The sequence below is a fragment of the Vanacampus margaritifer genome, chromosome 7, assembly GCF_051991255.1.
Source record: "Vanacampus margaritifer isolate UIUO_Vmar chromosome 7, RoL_Vmar_1.0, whole genome shotgun sequence".
Lineage (NCBI taxonomy): Eukaryota > Metazoa > Chordata > Actinopteri > Syngnathiformes > Syngnathidae > Vanacampus > Vanacampus margaritifer.
The window spans coordinates 10,581,264-10,601,148 of record NC_135438.1 but is presented as its reverse complement, the minus strand read 5'-3'; the positions used below and the strand labels follow the sequence as shown (position 1 = coordinate 10,601,148).

Genomic DNA, 19,885 nt, shown 5'->3' with positions numbered 1-19,885 from the left:
GTCAGCGAGGTCCCCCGTTTGTTTCCATCCTGTAAATCTGCACTTCGTGTTACATTGTGTTCTTGGAAATAATATATTTCATGATTGCTTTTATACTCTTAAAATGTACTGACACAAATTTGAAACACATTCAAAGGATCCTCAAAAGTCAGTTGGATCCTAATCTTAGTGGGGGGGGGGAGTGCTTCTATATAGTTGAAAAAAAAAACTGAGTTCAAGTTTCATGGCATCCAAAACATTAAGACTGTCAAGTATTTTTTTTTTTTAGATAAATAAATAAATAATAATAAAAAAAAAGAGAGCAATGATGATGACATGTCAAATCGGTAAAATTACCGAATGAACAATACTGAGCTCTGCAGAAAAAAAAGAAAGACTGTCAAGTTCGGAGCATTTAAAGCGAAGACAATTAGGAGTGAAACCTTCTCTGTGTGATGTCACTGCATACCATCGCGGTTGAATTCAATGTTCAACCAACAGGCCATTTTCTACAAACTGTGATTTAAAAAACAACAACACACAAATGTGTCAGGGACTGTAGTAATTGAAAGCATATGGCAGAAGAGTGCAGACATTTATTGATACAGCAAAAAGCTTCAGCGCATATCGCTTCACTTGAGTTTTTTTTTTTTTTAATTGCCGAACATTTAACATATACTTTTTACACCCTGTATCAACACCTGGGCTGAGAATAATGAAACTACACTGCATGCTGCATTTGTATTTGCTGATTACAGAAACATTAGGAATCTCACCAGCAGTGAACATAATCTTTGTAGAGCAAGTTATTATTTATTATTTTTTTATTGCTGAGTGAGAGTATGTTGCTGCCATGACAGCTGATGGTAATGCAGTGAGAGTGCATTGCCTGGCATGCAGGCTCTGGATAATCAATTCGAAGCTTTTTTTATTATCGATTGGAATCAGTATCAGACTCCAGACTTTCAACCCGCGTGCTCCACACCGCATGCACTTACTGTACATGCACATTCATACATCATGAATCAAGATGAGACAAAAGTGCATCATGGTAAAAAACAAGCAAGCAAGCAAGCAAACAAATGCTGGCAGTCAAGCGAAACATATGATCCAAGAGAATATTTGTGAAATGCTGCATGCACCCACACATGACCACATTCATCTTTGGCGCTTCCACGCTTGCATTTGCATGATGTGTGATTTGCGGTTAGTTTGGCATCTGCACAACTACAGTACTACTTTCCATACCCTTAAGGCATATATTTACACGGTATCTGGGGGTTAGCCTACTACAATAGGTGGCAATGTTTAAATTCTAAGGTAACTGCAATAATTAGTAATGCAGTAGTAATGTAGACAGAGTGTGATAGTTTCTATCTATGAAGCTATGTACAGTATGATCATGAAGGGAAAAAAAGATCATGCTATGTTGACTGTTTATTAACCCTGGAGAACCCAAGAACCCTTTTCTTCTTTGGAAAATTATCAATTATACATTAAATGACTGTTATAAATTCACTGAACACCAAAATATATGTTTTTTCAATTTTAACCCTTTATTCCCTAATTTAGGATTAGGGCGAAATTTGACCCTTTGGGATTTAGGGGTCCGTCCGTCCGTCCGTCTTCTTCCGCTTATCCGGGGTCGGGTCGCGGGGGCAGCAGCTTTAACAGGGAAGCCCAGACTTCCCTCTCCCCAGCCACTTCAGCCAGCTCATCCGACGGGACCCCAAGGCGTTCCCAGGACAGCCGAGAGACATAGTCTCTCCAGCGTGTCCTGGGTCGTCCCCGGGGCCTCCTGCCGGTAGGACATGCCCGGAACACCTCCCCAGGGAGGCGTCCAGGAGGCATCCGAACCAGATGCCCGAGCCACCTCAACTGGTTCCTCTCAACGTGGAGGAGCAGCGACTCGACGCTGAGTCCCTCTCGGATGACCGAGCTTCTCACCCTATCTCTAAGGGAGAGCCCGGCTACCCTGCGGAGGAAACTCATTTCGGCCGCTTGTATCCGGGATCTTGTTCTTTCGGTCACGACCCACAGCTCATGACCATAGGTGAGGGTAGGAACGTAGATCGACCGGTAAATCGAGAGCTTCGCCTTTCGGCTCAGCTCCTTCTTCACCACAACGGACCGATACAGCGTCCGCATCACTGCAGACGCTGCACCGATCCGCCTGTCGATCTCCCGCTCTAACCTACCCTCACTCGTGAACAAGACCCCAAGATACTTGAACTCCTCCACTTGGGGCAGGACCTCCTCCCCGACCCGGAGAGGGCACTCCACCCTTTTCCGACTGAGGACCATGGTCTCGGATTTGGAGGTGCTGATCCTCATCCCAACCGCTTCACACTCGGCTGCGAACCGCTCCAGTGAGAGCTGGAGGTCACGGCTTGAAGAAGCCAACAGCACCACATCATCTGCAAAAAGCAGAGATGCAATGCTGAGGCCACCAAACCGGACCCCCTCAACGCCTCGGCTACGCCTAGAAATTCTGTCCATAAAAGTTATGAACAGAATCGGTGACAAAGGGCAACCTTGGCGGAGTCCAACCCTCACCGGAAACAAATTCGACTTACTGCCGGCAATGCGGACCAGACTCTGACATCGGTCGTACAGGGACCGAATGGCCCGTATCAGGGGGCTCGGTAACCCATACTCCCGAAGCACCCCCCACAGAACTCCCCGAGGTACACGGTCAAACGCCTTCTCCAAGTCCACAAAGCACATGTGGACTGGTTGGGCGAATTCCCACGCACCCTCGAGGATCCTGCTGAGGGTGTAGAGCTGGTCCACTGTTCCACGGCCGGGACGAAAACCACACTGCTCCTCCTGGATCCGAGATTCGACCTCCCGACGGACCCTCCTCTCCAGCACCCCTGAATAGACCTTACCTGGGAGGCTGAGGAGTGTGATCCCTCTAAAGTTGGAACACACCCTCCGGTCCCCCTTCTTAAAAAGGGGAACCACCACCCCGGTCTGCCAATCCAGAGGCACCGTCCCCGATGTCCACGCGATGCTGCAGAGACGTGTCAACCACGACAGCCCCACAACATCCAGAGCCTTCAGGAACTCCGGGCGGATCTCATCCACCCCCGAGGCCCTGCCACCGAGAAGCTTTCCAACCACCTCGGCGACTTCGACCACCGAGATAGGGGAGCCCACTTCAGAGTCCCCAGACCCTGCTTCCTCAAAGGAAGGCGTGTTGGTGGAATTGAGGAGGTCTTCGAAGTACTCTCCCCACCGGTTCACGACGTCCCGAGTCGAGGTCAACAGCACTCCGTCTCCACTATACACAGTGTTAACGGTGCGCTGCTTTCCTCTCCTGAGACGCCGGATGGTGGACCAGAATTTCCTCGAAGCCGTCCGGAAGTCGTTTTCCATGGCCTCACCGAACTCCTCCCATGCCCGAGTTTTTGCCTCAGCGACCGCCAAAGCCGCATTCCGCTTGGCCAGCCGGTACCCGTCAGCAGCCTCCGGAGTCCCACAGGCCAAAAAGGCCCGATAGGACTCCTTCTTCAGCTTGACGGCATCCCTTACCGCTGGTGTCCACCAGCGGGTTCGAGGATTGCCGCCACGACAGGCACCAACCACCTTACGGCCACAGCTCCGATCGGCCGCCTCAACAATTGAAGCGCGGAACATGGTCCACTCGGACTCAATGTCCCCCGCCTCCCCCGGGACAATGGAGAAGCTCTGCCGGAGATGGGCGTTGAAACTCTTTCTGACAGGGGATTCTGCCAGACGTTCCCAGCAGACCCTCACAGTACGTTTGGGCCTGCCTGGTCGGACCGGCATCTTACCCCGCCATCGGAGCCAACACACCACCAGGTGGTGATCAGTTGACAGCTCCGCCCCTCTCTTAACCCGAGTGTCCAACACATACGGCCGCAAGTCCGATGACACGACTACAAAGTCGATCATCGAACTACGGCCTAGGGTGTCCTGGTGCCAGGTGCACATATGGACACTCTTGTGCTTGAACATGGTGTTCGTTATGGACAGTCCGTGGCGAGCACAGAAGTCCAGTAACAAAACACCACTCGGGCTTCGATCGGGGGGGCCATTCCTCCCAATCACGCCCCTCCAGGTCTCACTGTCATTACCCACGTGAGCGTTGAAGTCCCCCAGTAGAACGAGGGAGTCTCCAGGGGGTGCGCTCTCCAGCACACCCTCCAAGGACTCCAGAAAGGGTGGGTACTCTGAGCTGCTGTTCGGTGCATAAGCACAAACAACAGTCATGACCCGTCCCCCCACCCGAAGGCGGAGGGAGGCTACCCTCTCATTCACCGGGGTAAACCCCAACGTACAGGCGGCTAGCTGGGGGGCAATGAGTATGCCCACACCTGCTCTGCGCCTCTCACCGTGGGCAACTCCAGAGTGGAAGAGGGTCCAGCCCCTCTCGAGAGGATTGGTACCAGAACCCAAGCCGTGTGTGGAGGTGAGTCCGACTATATCTAGTCGGAACTTCTCAGCCTCGCACACCAGTTCGAGCTCCTTCCCTGTCAGAGAGGTGACATTCCATGTCCCCAGAGCTAGCTTCAGTAGCCGGGGGTCAGACCGCCAAGGCCCCCGCCTTTGGCTGCCACCCAACTCACTGCGCACCCGACCCCTTTGGCCCCTTCCACCGGTGGTGAGCCCATGGGAAGGGGGACCCACGTTGCCTTTTCGGGCTGTGCCCGGCCGGTCCCCATGGGTATAGGCCCGGCCACCAGACGCTCGCCTTCGAGCCCCACCTCCAGGCCTAGCTCCAGAGGGGGGCCCCGGTGACCCGCGTCCGGGCAAGGGAAACGAAAATCCAATGTTTGTACTCATCATTGGGGTCGTTTGAGCCATGCTTTGTCTGGTCCCTCACCTAGGACCTGTTTGCCTTGGGTGGCCCTACCAGGGGCATGAAGCCCCGGACAACATAGCTCCCAGGCTCATTGGGACACGCAAACCCCTCCACCACGATAAGGTGATGACTCACGGAGGGGATGATTTAGGGGTATCATTTCGAAAAATCAGAATAACAAAAACTGTCAGTAAACTATTTAGAATTTAAGAAAATAATCAATCAAATACACAGCTACATTGAACAATATAATTTTTTTGTTTTATTTGTTGCATTTAAGCCATCTTGTCACCGCCACTCTAGCTCATGTAAGTGCAATATTCATCCACTAGATGGCCCCATGCAGGGGTCAGAAGTGGCACTCTGGACTTTTGAAGTTCAATTTGTAAAAAAAAAAAAAAGGTCTTTGTTATTTGAGTAGCAGAATTTATAGGGGCCACATTTGACCCCGTGGGTTCTCCAGGGTTAAAAGAAAACATTTTGAGAAACTCCACAAGGGCGAAGAAATCAAAGTTGTTAAATCGGTTGTTGTTCTGTGGACAGCATGCAGAGTAGCTTTTTGGTGAGTGCGGACATTTTCATTGAGGAGGGGAAAAAAAAGTGGCACTTTCTGGGTGGGGCTTGCACAAGGGGAAGAGAGGGAAAACAGGCCGATGTGTGTGCGTCCAAGTCAGAGCTGGGTGGGTCTTCTACTGCCGTTCACATTTTCCAAATAACTCCCGGGTTGTGCGTTCGAGCGCTTTCAGGTAATACTTTATTATCATTGACTGCATTCTTACTCTTAATCGTTCCTTTCGTTCCTTTTAATGAAACGCGCGTTTTTCGATGGGTTTTTTGTGGTCAGTTTAAGTGCAGGAAAAGCGAGATTTACGACTCAGCCCAAAACTTTCAAAGTAGCTTGGAAGGGTTGAAAAGTTGCGAGCGTAAAAGGCGCGCATTGGAAAGCATTCAATGTCGAACGGTAACCATCATAAATGACGCTGAAGCTATTTATGATCGTTATTATTATAATTAATATGGTCAAGTTTCATGTTCTCGCGCTCTTTTCAAAGTTGTTGACGGCATGGTACAGTAGGAGAGGGCCTGCGTGTGTAATTCGGGAAACTGTCTGCAACAAATGCGCCTTTCGCGTCGACGGATATTGTTTCAAGGCCGGAATTGGACTACTTGAGCAGCCTTACAAATAGTTCTCGTTGATTTATCCTTTATCGATGTGTAACAATAAAAAGTGTGAAAAGGTTACACATCGGCGCGAGGGGGAGGGGGTTATGGCTGGGCACATCTGTCTGCGGGGCTTTTGGGGGCGTTTTTTGGGGGGCCCCTCTGTCTGTCAGCTCCCATTCGCAGTGTTTTATCTGGGACAGCTGTGAGGGGGCTTTCTGTAAAGGGGGAGGTTGATTTAAATACAGTAAATGCATCCTCCTACACGCATGCGCACGCGCACACCCCGCAGTACCTTTAAAAAAAAAAATCAAAAAAAATCACTGGAGTATTTCTTTTTCCCAGAGGGTCACCATGTTGATGCTGGCTGGAATCGTTGTTGTGCATCTCACTGCCATTATCCTGCTCCTCGTTGCTACCATTGATAATGTAAGTATATTGTGTTTTTTTTTTTTTTTATGTATTTTTATTTCTATGCATCCCCCCCAAAAAACGACTCAGGTTCCAACTATGTTTTTTTGTTTTAAACCTAGCTGGGCAAGAATTTGGGCGTTATTTAACCAGTTTTGTGACAGTTTTTTTTCAAACTATGTAATCTATGAAAAGAAAGAAAAGAGGTGGGGTTTATATGGGGCAGTCAGAGTCCAGACCTAAATTCACTGTTCTTTCCTCACAACAGTTGGAGCACTTTTAATTGAAATGTTGTCAAATTATTTATTTCATTTTATATCATAGTGTGTGTTTCTTTCTTATACAACGTACTTTACTTGGTCATACTGTACCTTTACAAATACATATTCTCAGTTTTTTTCTCTCCCTGGAGTGTAAATTAAGGCAACGTTAAAGAGTGCAAGCCATTTTCAAGACTTTAGATGTCAAAATAACACTGACCAATAAAGTAGTTGTTTTCGGCCTAATGCCAGCGACAAGCATGCCATGAAGGCAAAATGTGACATGAACTTGTACCCGCGTCTCTGCAGGCCTGGTGGACCACTGATGTGTTGTCAACTGACTTGTGGGGACAATGGGAGCTGCTCAACACAGGCTGGCATTACACTAACCTGAAAGACTACCCAGAAGGCAAGTGCTATATGAAATTTGTTCACCTGACAGATGCCGTTTTATGTCCCACTGCGGTGAATAAGATAAGGTAGCAGGTGTTGAGTCCGGTATTACTATATGGCCAGCAAGCAGATGTCATGTGCACATACCAGTAGCATCCTGTTAGCAAATGAGTGTTTGCAAATGCATTGATGTTTTAATAAGCACTGTGCAAATCGCAATTGTCCGCATTTTTGTCATTCCTGTGTGTTGACGTTGCAGAGTACCTTCAGGCCGTGCAGGCGACTTCCGTGCTGGCGTGCATCTTCGCCATCCTGGCCCTGTTTGTCTTTGTGGCTCAGCTCTTCACTCTGCCCAAAGGCCAGCGCTTCACCTTCACCGGCGTTCTACAGTTGCTCGCTTGTGAGTAATAACCATCTGTCATAACCTGAGGGAATCTTTTCGATCCCCTCTCGTGCTTAAGTGTTTTTAGAATGCACGAGCTAATTTGTCTGATTAAGCGCATTCGCATACAGTGCAACCCTACTGAGAAAGTGGGGAGGATCAATGAAAATCAATATGATAGGGTGGGATCGATTAATGCTGCGAGTCTCGTCTGCTGGAAGCCAGAGGCAGGGTTCAATACGGCATATTTATTTGTTCTGCATGATGCAATTAAGACAAAGGTTGTGTGTTCTTCGGTCTCAAGAATCTGCTGGTTTAAACTCCACAAGACTAAAGGAATGTCAAACACAAAAAAAATTGACTGATAACAAACAACACGGACGGATAAGCACCAAATTGAACACATAATAATCAATGAGTTAAATATCAGCACAGAAATTATATTTTGCTTGAAAAATGAATGAGAATATTAAATGTAAAAAAAAGAAAGGAGTGATAATTGATAAAGAATTGTACTCGAATGGTATTTTCTAAAAGTGGGAGTCCAACCTCCCGTGGGGGGCGCTAGAGGACAACAGGGGACGTGAAGACGCTTGTGAAAAATAAACAAGAAACAATATTTCTGCGAAGCTAACTTCAGCTACATGCTAAACGCAAACTGTGTTACTGTTTAGTTCTACCAGTGAAGGGGGATACCTAAATAGCTATAGTATATATATATATTTTAAAAAAAAATATATATATATATATTTAGGGTTATGAGTAGCGATTTTTTAAGTATAATGGTTTCAGAAAAAAAATCCCCAGATATTTGCAGTCTTTCAGTTGCTACAACTGCCTTAGGGCGTTTCACTCAATTTTCTCAACAGAATGGACACTCAGAAATGAGCAGAAAAGTGAGTCATGTGGATTCTCTTGATGGCTCATGACGTTCTTCTCTAAATATTTGTAATACTCGTTGTCATATCTATTAAAAGAATACATTCAGTCTGATTCATAATGGGTGATATACAGATTGACGATGTTATACCTAATGCGTTCATTTCATTTGATATAATTTGACAAGCGTTGTAAGATGTTATGACCGCTCCTAATTTTGATTAAAATGCCATATTTCCTTTAATTGTGGCGTCCGCTTCCATGCACTCGTGAATCACGGGGTGTGCCACCCACATGAGCCACATGAATAATAAACGGCACACTGTAGGGAAACTTAAAAACAAGTGTCACTAAGTGGCTAAAATTGCCTTTACTATGTTGCCTTTAATACAATATGCACTGCCTGTAAGAGCAAAAAATGACATCTGTAAAGCTGTCAATTGTGATAAAAGATAAAGTGCTGATGTATGCAGACTAGAGTTGGGCATTATTTACCCAGAAATAATTTTGGATCGGAAGAAACAAAACACAATCTTATGTCTTCTGATTAAAACTCTTTAACTGCCAAAAACGTTAAACAACATTTAGTAAAATCCTATGGAGGCGTGCCAAAGACGTGAAAAGACGTTTGTTTCAAAACAGAGGTGAAACTAACCATTTTCTATTGTTCATTACTCAAAAACGGAATAAGGTAGAAACAAACTTTTTTTTTCTGATGAAAGATGAGAATCCAATCTTTCATTTGGTTGTATGTGTGTTTCCATAGTCCAAACACATAATTTTCTGTGGACCTTGAAAAATCAGTCAAAATGCTTAAATCGGCTGGCACCCACGGCATCCCTTTTCTGAAAATGTCTGGCAGTCAAAGAGTTAAATGATAGTGAAAGCAAAAGTTGTCCAGAAAAATGTCAAGAGCGCTATGTAGCCTACATGAGGAAATGTGTTGATTGGTATTATTAGCATATGGAGTACAAATTGTCTTGAATGTTCACTTCTCGCCCGCAGGTCTCTGTATAATGATAGCGGCCTCAATCTACACCGCCGAGTTCCACGTGGAAGAAAACGGAGCATACGGGCACTCCTACATCCTGGCTTGGATCTCATTTGTCCTCACGCTGCTCTTAGCCATCACCTATCTCGTTCTAAGGAAAAAGAGTGAGTGAGTGGAAAAAGAGCAGGCCGAGATCTGGGATCACATCCCTTTCTTAATTAATTGGGACGTTCAAGAAGTATCCTCCAAATTTGTGACAAATATTTGTTGTTGGGAGTAAAAAAAACTAACTTAACGGGAATATTGCTCAAACACTAAAAACAGAAATATTTCTTTAAAAAAAGTACTTAAGATAAGCCTAACTCATTTATCTATAATCATTTTATTGGGCAGAATTCCCTTCCCCAAAATAAATTTGATGGTAGAGACTATGTGGGAGTGCAATGCTTTAAATTTGTATGACAAGCCAATTTGAATAATTACCTTAACATAATGTCCAATTAGTTACAAGTTACAATGATGTAACATAGCACTTCTTTTGACATTTAGTAGCAAGTTAGGCAACTGTCAACTGTGACTCTACTAGCTTGCTGCTAGTAAACTTAGCATAAAATTTAGGAGAAGTGGGAGACATTTGTCTTTGTGTGTTGTTGTTTTGTTTTTTTAATAGTTTACACAAAATGAGTTTTAGAAGGTCTTATAATGTGGATTTTGTTACCTTTGAATGATGTAGCCTCTATGCTAAGCTAACCCCAACTGCAGTCTGACGTGGCTTCATACCTTTATGGTGCAAAACAGGAGTGTAGCATCTCTGTGCCTTAAGTCTCACACTGTTGGCTCTTTTGAAATGAAGCCATCAGTTCAGACCATTTTGGAAGCGGGGTGTTGATAAGAAGTTGACGTGCCGACCCCTCCTTGAATCAAACTGAAGCTTCCAGAAGTAAACATTGCGTAAAGTGACAGCATGTTAGCAACACTACAACTTCTCTGTTGCAGTACTTGAACAACTAAACAAGCCTTAATTGAAAATACAAGTAGTTTTTAAGTATGTATCTTTATTTTATGATTGAAGTATAATGTATCCTTGTTTTATCCATGTACATTGTAACCATTATATTTTTGTAACATTTTGTAATGTTTCTTTCCAAACTATGTTTTGCATTTTGTTTGTAGTAGGCTGCTATCTTTAAAAAAAAAAAAAAAAAAGTACATCAATTTGTACATGTGAACCAGGTATGGAGGACAACAGTGTTTCATTTGACCATAATCCTAAACTGTGCATTAGAAGGTTTGCAATTACATTGGACTGAAGCCATATACTATAATCAATAAAACTAGTAACAAACATCTTCATGCTTCACTCATCAAATCACGGTCAACATTATCAAACGGCAGGATAAACATGCACGAGTTGTATTTTGCCGGCCTAACGCTGGGATTCCAATCTTTGTATTTACATGTTTACTCTAGCTTGAGCTCACATTCCCAAAAACATGCACAAGTTAAATTCACCATAAACTTTAAATTGTACATAGGGGTGAATGTGAGTATTTAACGGTTGTTTGTCTAAATGTACCGCCCGGGTCTCACCCAAAGTCAATCAGAACAGGCCCGAAAATATGACGTTAACATCATACCACAAATGTTTCTTTAAGGTTTTACAATTTGTACTTCTCTCAGCGCAAGCGTTTCTTGAGGTCTTACAACAGACCCAGTCACAAGCAGGAATGTTTCCATGATGTTAGCTATCGTTCCCAGAGGAAGCGGATGAGAACAGGACGCCGCTAAATGCCTTGGCCAGACGGCGTGATGCGCTCCTGAACCACTAGGTGGAGGAGGTGATTCTGCTCGGCGGTTAGCAGTGGCCTGAGGTGGAAAATACACAAATATAACAGTCTAGATGAAAAGCATGCAATCGTCCATGAGAGGCAGCAAACTGCTCATGATGAAGACGAACATTCTGGAATGCCTACCATAGCTCAGTCTGAAGAGATTTCAGGGACTCCGTGTCTTTCTCCTGGCATGCCATCTGTGAAACATATTGGCTTTTATAGGCGGCACAAATAAATTCAGATGGCCTTGACAAGCGATGCGAGTGTGTGCTTGTTCTTAAACTCAGTTGATATTCCATTACGGACTCCTCTTTTTGTTACGGCTTCATCAAAACAACAGTAGTGTTATCGGTCCTTTGAGGACACGTGTACAAATGCCGCAGATTAAAACAGGAAAAGCTGAGATCCATTTGAAAAGCGGAGCCAATCCGAGCACATTTATTGCAGCTTTGCAAAAGGCCCCGAGGAGAAGACCAGGAAATCCTGTCAAGTGCAAAAGTATGCGGCTGACGAAACTCACCACCACCGACTGCAGGAGCAGGAAAACATTTTCGGGTAGGAAGGTCACTGAAAGAGAACACGGGCGTTGACTCATTGGACTTCAAATAACTGTCATTTGCGGCAAGCCACTGACTTGCCGATAACAAAAGAAGAAAGAAAAAGATGTGAATGGTTTTGTTAAGAAATGAAAAAGCGTATCCACCTTGGCTGTGTGGGTCAAAGGACTCCCATGCGTATCGCTCCAGTGTTTGCGCATGTTCTGGTAGCAGCTTCTGAGGCGGAGGCTGCACAGAAAAGCAGTCGGATTCAAACCACTAAACGGGCTTTGTCATATCCAATGTGGAATATAGAGTAACACATAACCAGCATTATGCTGAGATATTGATTCTCATTGCATAGGCGTTACCTTCCTTTCATACTAAACCTTTAAATCTCCTTTGCAATGCGATGGCTGCGTACCACTGAACGTTTGGCAGTTGGTCACGCAGCTCATCACAACAATGTTCTAGTGCAATGACATCTACCCTGATGCATTTTCACTTTCAATCTAACTCATAAACCTGAATCGCTGCCTGTCAGAGATCCTCAGATTGTTGTCTGGGTAACCTGGAAGTCAGAGCAGACTCATCTTTTGTTTGGAAACCAGTTTGAGATCTGCGGGACGATATTTACATTTGTGTGATGCAAAACAGCCATAGTAGATATGATTATCATTGTTGGCCACAGGGTGGCAGCATAGAGCCATATTTTTCATTATTTGTGCCACTGTCTTAGTATAAAATTATTCATTTTGAAGGTAAATGGATGTCTAAAGTCTGAAGAAATTGATTGTGTCATATAATGCCGTGTCAACTTTATGGTTGATGCCGATAACTATTACGCTTCACTATTATCCACCACTTACTGGATCTTTAAATATTGCTTAGCAAACAAGCACTTATTTTTATGTATTCATTTATTATTATTATTTGACAGCCAGTGTGTCGACAGGGGCTTCGCGCTGGCATGGCTGCTTTAGAGCATCTCGTTTTTTTTTTTTTTACCTTTTTTGAAGCACTGCTCATCTGCATACGGTTTAGCATACGTTCAAAAACATGGACTGTACCTCAAGTAGCATCAGCAGTAGCACTCTGGAGATCTCACATCTTGCCACGATGTCCAGAAAAGCACCTATTAGTTCAACAGCAACAAAAAATAAAATAGACGAAAAAATGACTCCAGTGTCAAAGTATAAGATGGGTCCTGTGAGTAATAACTAATAGAATGATTTAATCATTTGGTTTTATTCTAAATCGAAATGCAAGGCTCCGTGTGAGATGCAAATAAGCCTCACCAACAGGGGTGCTGGTGCCTGGTATTTGCAGTCCTCTCTCCTGGCACATAAGCTGCATTTCTGTAAACACTGACAAGGCACCATCATAGTCACCTGCAAAAAGACACAAATCATGAGATGAGCAACAAAATGTCAAGAGGTTTGGGAACGCAATTGCTCACTGATTAGTCAAGTAATCAGATGTTTACAGGCGATTTTCCTAGCCGATTTGAGAGAAAAAAATTACCTGACCTGACCTCACACATCTTTAAGAAAAACATAAATGCCAAGAGGAGCATCAGAGACATCAAACTCACGTGTGAGAATTTTGCATGAAGCCATTTCTCCCATTGACAGAACAGCTTCCACTGGCATCTGTGTCTGCAGCTCTGAAGCCCTCTGGTAATGAACGATAGCTTCTCCTGGTCGGTTCATCTCCTAACGAAGACGTGCCAAATCAAATGAAATGTACATCACCCATATAATGTACCACATGAACAGGATGGCTTACTTTGAGTGCGTTGCCAAGTTCTAAACATAGACTGGCTGCCATCACGGGCTGGTTCATTTCAACATACACCTGTAAAAACAACAGCATTGTGTGACTGGTCACTGGTTAATTTTACTTGGCACAATAGACTTAACAAGACAGAAAAAGTGTATCACAGAGAACCTTGATGGCAAAACTGTAGCAGTTGAGTGCAGCCTGTAGGTGCTCGTCAAAGCCTGGTGCCTGCAGGGAGCGATTCTCCTTCTCAGAAGAAAGAAAAAGGCGTGCAGCATCAGTTAGCGCCAGAGCTTCTCCGGGAGCATTAAACAGAGTCTGCTCACACCTGCAGGAACACAATCACAGCAAAAAGTCACACACTGTTGGAGTTGTACAGGTTGGGATAAAAGATAGCTAGAACAGATTATTTCTATTTCCATTATTTTGTATTAAAATGTTTTAAAAATAGGTTCAGTCTTCACTATAATTACATAAACACTTACAACTTTACAAGCAATAGATACACTTGCACACTCTAATGAGATCCAGTACATGAGATAAACTGCAAATTAAAAGCAGTAAATTGTATTCATGCTCTTACAGACCAATATAGAAAATTAATTCATACTGTATTTGGAATCAGGAAGTTTACAGCCTATCATAGTCCTAAACCTGGAAGCAAAATTTGTTTGGCTGATCTCGACTTTATAGTTTGCTTAATTGTAACAAACGGGTCCCGGTCATAGCCAAATTATTTTTTTATTATTATCAGACAAAAACCTCTGAAAAAAATATTTATGCACGAGTTGCTTACCTGGCTATGGCAAGGTTGCAGAAGGCAGCATATTGCAGACAGTCCTGTTGCTTCAGCTCCTTGGCAAGCTGGCCTAAAACAGCAAAGATTGTTGGAAATGGGGAAAAAACTGGAGCATTGTGCACATCAAATCTAGTTGTTTTGCTCGTCACTTGAACGTCCAAACTTACCAAACTGCTCACTTGCCTCCGCGACATTTGGCTTACGAAGAAAACGTCTAAAACGTGGACAAACAATGTTGTCAATTTCCACAACAAGCAACATTTCACTATCATGAATTGATGTCGCGCAAGTGTTGGCAAGCGCGCGTCACTGGACCGTCGTGTGATGCTAATGCTATTCATTGACGACGCCACTAGCTACTAAATTACAGTAATTTAGACATAAATAAATATCTAATTATGTCATTACCTTACATGACACATCACTCGGACAGTCGAGAGACGCTGGCAACCTTTAGCTAGCTTGCTAAACAACATTACTTCGGAAACCCTTTTAAATGATGTCATTTGTCCCTTACAACGCATTCAGCCAGCACGTACTTTTTAAGCTTATTCGACACAGCACGGTATCTCGCCAAGAAGTCGCCATCTGCAGCCATTGTCGCCGCAGGTAAACGCGAAAACAACCTGGAAGTTCAGCAGCTGACAACAGTGTTGTGATTCGCTTCTTCTTTCTTTATTGGTGGTTGGCAAACAGTCAATAGCGCATTACTGCCACCAACTGGTATGGAGTGTGAATCTTGATTTCACTCATTCGTAGACGGGGGGAAAACATATCTTATTAATTATATCTATTTGCCCTCATATATTGCAATAATATATTATATTATTTTCTTTCTGAACGTGTCCCTTCATCTATGATTGGCATGCCCCCAAAAAATTTGGTCGCCGAAAGGGGGTCAATTCTCACTCTCTTGAACCCCGTCCTCTGCATGCCTCTATTTGCACACCCCTAATTTGGATCCGCATCCCTAGTTTAAAACCCTCCTTTGAAAACCTAATTCTAGTTTGAAACCTTAACCCTACTTTGAAATGCTAATAGTTCATAACCCTTCTTTGGAGCCCTAACCATAGTTTAAAAACAAAACCCCACATTTTTGACATCATGTGAAAGCCATCCATAAACATTTATTTTACACAAAAAGTGCTGATCAATGTTGTGGAATACATTTCAACATTTTATACCTCAATGGAGTTCATGGAAAATATTGATAATTATAATGATAGTGACATTATGTAGACAGATTTTGTTGCAATCTTGCCTTTTTTATCTGAGGTAAATCTGTAATTTTAGGCTACATATTGATTTTGGTAGTTTTCGTCAATCAAAATAAATAATGTACGTGTCACTTTTACAGTATATAATTTATTTATTTATGGGTTAGGATGACAGCCTGGGTTGACTCAGGGTTCTTCAACTTTATGATTCAGAAATTCTCATAGCCAGACTCAAATACTCCTTCTTCCCGTGCTTGTGTGCTGTGTCCACCCTGAGGAAAGAAATTTGTTTATCTTGCCATAAATTTCTGAATATATGATAAAGCAGCAAGGTTCAAAACCGACCGGTTTGTGGCCAGTTTTTGGCTTGGGAGCAGGCTTCCTCTGCTTTGAGTCCGTGTTGACAGCTGAGCGGTCCAGGGCGTCATACACGGAGGGAGGTCGTGGTTCAAGACTCTAAAACATTGATTCTTATCAGTCAAAAAGAGAAAACAATAGTGACATGATGTGCCCCCCCCCCCCCCCTTACTTACAACATAAAGGGATGTGGAAGAAGCTATTATTACACCCGTGTTGTCATCCTCGGGCTTTTCTGCATGTGTTCGTTCTTTGTTCTGCTTTCGATCGTCGCTTGGATTGCCACACTCAGTTTGTTTGTTCTATAATTTGTATATAAAAAAAAAAGGTAATAAAATAAATACATAAATAATTGCAAAGTCACCTTGTAGATCTTTTGAATTTGGACATGTTGACTATTAGTACTGAAATTCAGACGCTATTATTTGGCTTTATGGGAGACAATATAAGACAAAACCCTGCTCAGCTGAAACAAACAGTTCCGTTGTTGCACGCTGTTAAATAACTTCGAACAATAGATTGCAGGTGAGGCTCATCTTACCCAAGTTCCTCTGAAGACATACACAGAGCTGAGCGCACTAAAAACCAGCAACACGCCAATGAAAAAGCCAACCACAATGTAGTCTGTGTAGTCCACCGTTGCGAGATCTTTGTAGCCTTCATCTAGAAGAATACAACTTGCATGAACATGAAGTAACATATGCAAATTAAAAAAACAAAATCAAATGTTTATCAAATGATTGCATGATTTCTATACGTTACTCATGACATGAAATAATGGACACAATCATGGCCAGCAAGTAAATGAAAAGTGGAAATCCACCCATCTCATGAGGCAGCCATTTTGCCACTTTTCGTTGACTAAAAATGACATCACTTTTGCTCACAGTTCAGGTAACCAGTCACGGCCAGCTCACCTGTTTTCTGAGTTTGGTCATGTTATGTTCGCAAGCTGAGCTGTAATTGGTTGTTACCTGAGCCGTGAGTAACTGTGATGTCATTTTCAGTCGACGCATGTGGCAAAATGGCCGCCGCCTGAGATGGATCATAAACGGGTGGATTGTTCTGTTTCATTCATATTCCACAAACGCAATATTCATTAGAATGCCGTGTTTAGACCAGCATAGAACATATTTGCCTTTTGACAATGATAAAAACAACAACAATTTATTTTAGTCAGTTAAGGCAACAAGAACAAAGTCCAGAGCTACAATGGCTAAAAATAGCCGCCATTTCCACTTTGCTACAACTCAGATTTACTGAACATTGTCAGTCAAGGCGTGACAGGTTAGCTTGTAGAGAGGGATGGAAGACTGCAAATAACTCCAAATAATCAAAGTATGCGGCTCGAATGTCAGTCTCACTTAGAAATGTTCACAAAAATACCACAACATTGTGTATAACTGGAAAATTCAATTTATAATCAATTATAGCCTGCTGTTAAAAAACACACACTGTAAAATCTTGACGGAAAGAAACTGTAAAAAAACAAAACAAAACAAAACATATTTCTCTGCAGAATTACCAGATGACAGTGGTATGAACAATGTGAAACGGAAATAAGAAAAGCAATTCAACGCTGTAAAATATCAAATTTACAGTGTCAAATTAACATCGCGACCACGGTCAAAGTTTCTTGAAATTAAATAATAATATTTCCGCATTGTTATTTTTGTGGAGGCACATTGTTTCATACAGATCTTGTACTGTATTTTATTGATTTATAATTTCAGTTGACTCCCATGACAAAACCGTGCGCAGTCTCCATCACCTGTCTGCACTCACCTCTCAGGCGCAGAAACCAGTATGCTTTGGCCTCCTTATACTGGCAATAATATTCCCCCGAAATAAACAGCCTTTGCAGGTGCAGCGCGGACTTAGCGATCGTTCCACGCCCTTGAGTCATGGAAACTACGTACTTCAAAATCTGATGCTCGTCAGGGTCGAAGCACATAAAATCTTCTTCCTTTTGGTTTGCTGGGATGTTCAGCTCAAAATCAACGTAGAGATCTTCACCCGTGAAAGCCACAAAGACGGTGTTGGGAAAATATAATGCTGTGAGAACAAAGCAAAATATGGCATACATGTAAAATATGGTATATTATGTATATTTGTGGGCGGCTTACACGGAGCAGCCTCTGTGCATAAAGGAAGGAGCATATTGAAAATCCAAATCAGCCTTGGAAAAAGATGGCGATATTGTTGAGGTGCCATATTTTTAAAAAGGTGTTCACGCTCCTCTTGTTCATCGTCTGCTCTGGCGGTTACCCTGTGGCGCAAAACTAACAACTGGGACTTCCTGTTTCTGGGAAATGCCCTTCCTCAAAAATATTAGGCGCTCTATGGGAACAGGAAATAGATACAGCCTCCATGATGCCAACTTTGACTTCATGTTACTCGCTAAAATCTGTATCAAGTATAATTTCAAAAACAAGTTACTTTAAGGACTGCACATGTAATGAGTGAGTCAATGTGTGTGTGTGAGGAATTCCACACAGGTGACAAATTGCCTGTCACTAATGCCGAGCAGCTGAAGATTCCGTCACCACACGTGAACGTTGGTTCCTTCCTTTTTGTCTTTTCCTTTCCTCCACTGACGCTTTGCTCCTCTTTGGAGTCTGATATTCCACTCGACTTTTTCCACGGAATTTCTTTGTTGGCGTGTGGCCAACTCTGATCTCACTTCAGCCTGCACGCCACGAAAACACACAAACACACACATCAAACGCGACAATAACATCTGGATGCGCAGTTCGAGGCGAATTAGTCATGCAATTTCAACTGAGCAATATTAAAAACATGAACGCAATGATAAGAGTTGAGAAAAAGAATCGCATCCATTCTTCCATATCATATAAAGCAGCCATCACAGAGACTTATTTAATATCAATTATGGCTATCATCACATTTTCCTATTTATCGCCATGGTGGGATTATGTTACATAAATACACAAAAAGCCACAAAAGAAATAACAAAAATTCCTTTCGATGCTCACAAAGCTGAAAACAACTGAGATTTGCTCAAGACTCTTTTGGAAGAATATTGTTTTAGAGAAAATATTGGTTAGATTCCAAATTGTACATTTAATATTGTATATTGAATTGCCTGGCTTATATAAAAATAAGTATTATCTTAAAAAAAAGTAGTTAGAATATAATGTAGTTAATTCTCTAAATTGATAGCATTTAGTAATAATAATTTAATTAAAAATCTATGTAAACATGGTGGGGGAATGTTGATTCAATTTATTTGCCGAGGTCTGCCCCCCCCCCCCCCCCAAAAAAGACTAAGGAGGCAGGCAATCAGGCAGGGAGAGGGCGGCTGGCTGAAGAAGCTTCACGAAGAAAACTGTAGCAAAAAATAATGGTCCAGGGTAAAACAGGTTACAAAAACTTTGTGGGTACATCAGGCATAATGCAAAACTAGTAACACTAGAAGATATACTGTGTCGTCCTAACGGATGATTTGGAATCCTCTGGCACCATCCTAGGCGCAGACCAGGCGTCTTGTTGAAAAGGTTGATGAACTAATTGAGCCCAGGTGTGTTCCATCAGCTGCCAACTACACCATCCTGCCTGACCTGCCAGGAGAAAAAATTGACCTGCCATGCACAAAAACCAATCACGGCATAAATAGTGATTTAATGTTAATATTTGATATGTCGATACGTGTAACGTAGCGGTCGGCCACCGCCGCCACGTCCACTTCAAAATAAAAGTCTAACTAGTAATACTGTACAATACATGGATATCAATAGCTTTTATTTTGAAGTGAACTCTCGCTAGTAATTGTTATGACGGCTAACTTGACTTTGACTGGCCGCACTGACAACGAAAGTGCTGCACGCGGGAATATTTTCACTACGCATGCGTACCAGGCTACAAGCTCACCGCGTATGCGCACAATTGGTTCTTTTTTTAAAATATATCTTTTTAATGCTACTCAGGAAATTGAATAAATAATGGTAAATTTCATCTTGTGTCTGTTGTAGGCGCATTTGGATCTCTTTACACATTTACAGAGCGGGGAGCCATGATATCGCCTTGACAGTCAGCAAAGAATAAACAAATAATT

At 43.0% G+C, this 19,885-nt stretch overlaps 2 protein-coding genes across 3 annotated transcripts; one reads left to right on the top strand and one right to left on the bottom strand.

Annotated features, from left to right (window-relative positions):
- Positions 1–5,456: 5,456 nt before the first annotated feature.
- emp1a (epithelial membrane protein 1a) lies at positions 5,457–10,634 on the top strand. Its single transcript, XM_077570105.1, has 5 exons — positions 5,457–5,556; positions 6,317–6,400; positions 6,952–7,051; positions 7,295–7,435; positions 9,302–10,634. Exons 2-5 carry the CDS (start codon positions 6,326–6,328, stop codon positions 9,457–9,459), a joined length of 474 nt encoding a protein of 157 aa, XP_077426231.1. The 5' UTR covers positions 5,457–5,556; positions 6,317–6,325; the 3' UTR covers positions 9,460–10,634.
- On the bottom strand, positions 10,326–18,896 carry f8a (coagulation factor VIII associated). Of its 2 annotated transcripts, XM_077570104.1 has the most exons (17): positions 17,937–18,896; positions 17,596–17,865; positions 16,352–16,473; positions 15,987–16,112; positions 15,799–15,909; positions 14,776–15,725; positions 14,404–14,450; positions 14,234–14,306; positions 13,606–13,765; positions 13,444–13,512; positions 13,250–13,370; positions 12,954–13,046; positions 12,726–12,790; positions 11,823–11,904; positions 11,640–11,686; positions 11,261–11,316; positions 10,326–11,153 (listed from the first exon to the last, which is right to left on the bottom strand). In XM_077570104.1, exons 6-17 carry the CDS (start codon positions 14,832–14,834, stop codon positions 11,072–11,074), a joined length of 954 nt encoding a protein of 317 aa, XP_077426230.1. In that variant the 5' UTR covers positions 14,835–15,725; positions 15,799–15,909; positions 15,987–16,112; positions 16,352–16,473; positions 17,596–17,865; positions 17,937–18,896; the 3' UTR covers positions 10,326–11,071. The 2 variants fall into 2 exon arrangements, with proteins under 2 accessions (XP_077426230.1, XP_077426228.1); XM_077570102.1 differs by lacking the exons at positions 15,799–15,909; positions 15,987–16,112; positions 16,352–16,473; positions 17,596–17,865; positions 17,937–18,896 and having other exon boundaries at positions 14,645–14,777.
- Between the last annotated feature and the right edge of the window lie 989 nt (positions 18,897–19,885).

Coding starts and splice junctions, on each gene's coding strand:
- f8a (XM_077570102.1), bottom strand. CDS start 14,760: ATGCGTTGTAAGGGACAAATGACATCATTTAAAAGGGTTTCCGAAGTA. Junction 11,687..11,822: donor CTTTGACCCACACAGCCAAG/GTGGATACGCTT, acceptor GTTCTCTTTCAG/TGACCTTCCTACCCGAAAAT. Junction 11,154..11,260: donor TCTCTTCAGACTGAGCTATG/GTAGGCATTCCA, acceptor TTTCCACCTCAG/GCCACTGCTAACCGCCGAGC.
- emp1a (XM_077570105.1), top strand. CDS start 6,326: ATGTTGATGCTGGCTGGAATCGTTGTTGTGCATCTCACTGCCATTATC. Junction 7,052..7,294: donor CCTGAAAGACTACCCAGAAG/GCAAGTGCTATA, acceptor TTGACGTTGCAG/AGTACCTTCAGGCCGTGCAG. Junction 7,436..9,301: donor CGTTCTACAGTTGCTCGCTT/GTGAGTAATAAC, acceptor TCTCGCCCGCAG/GTCTCTGTATAATGATAGCG.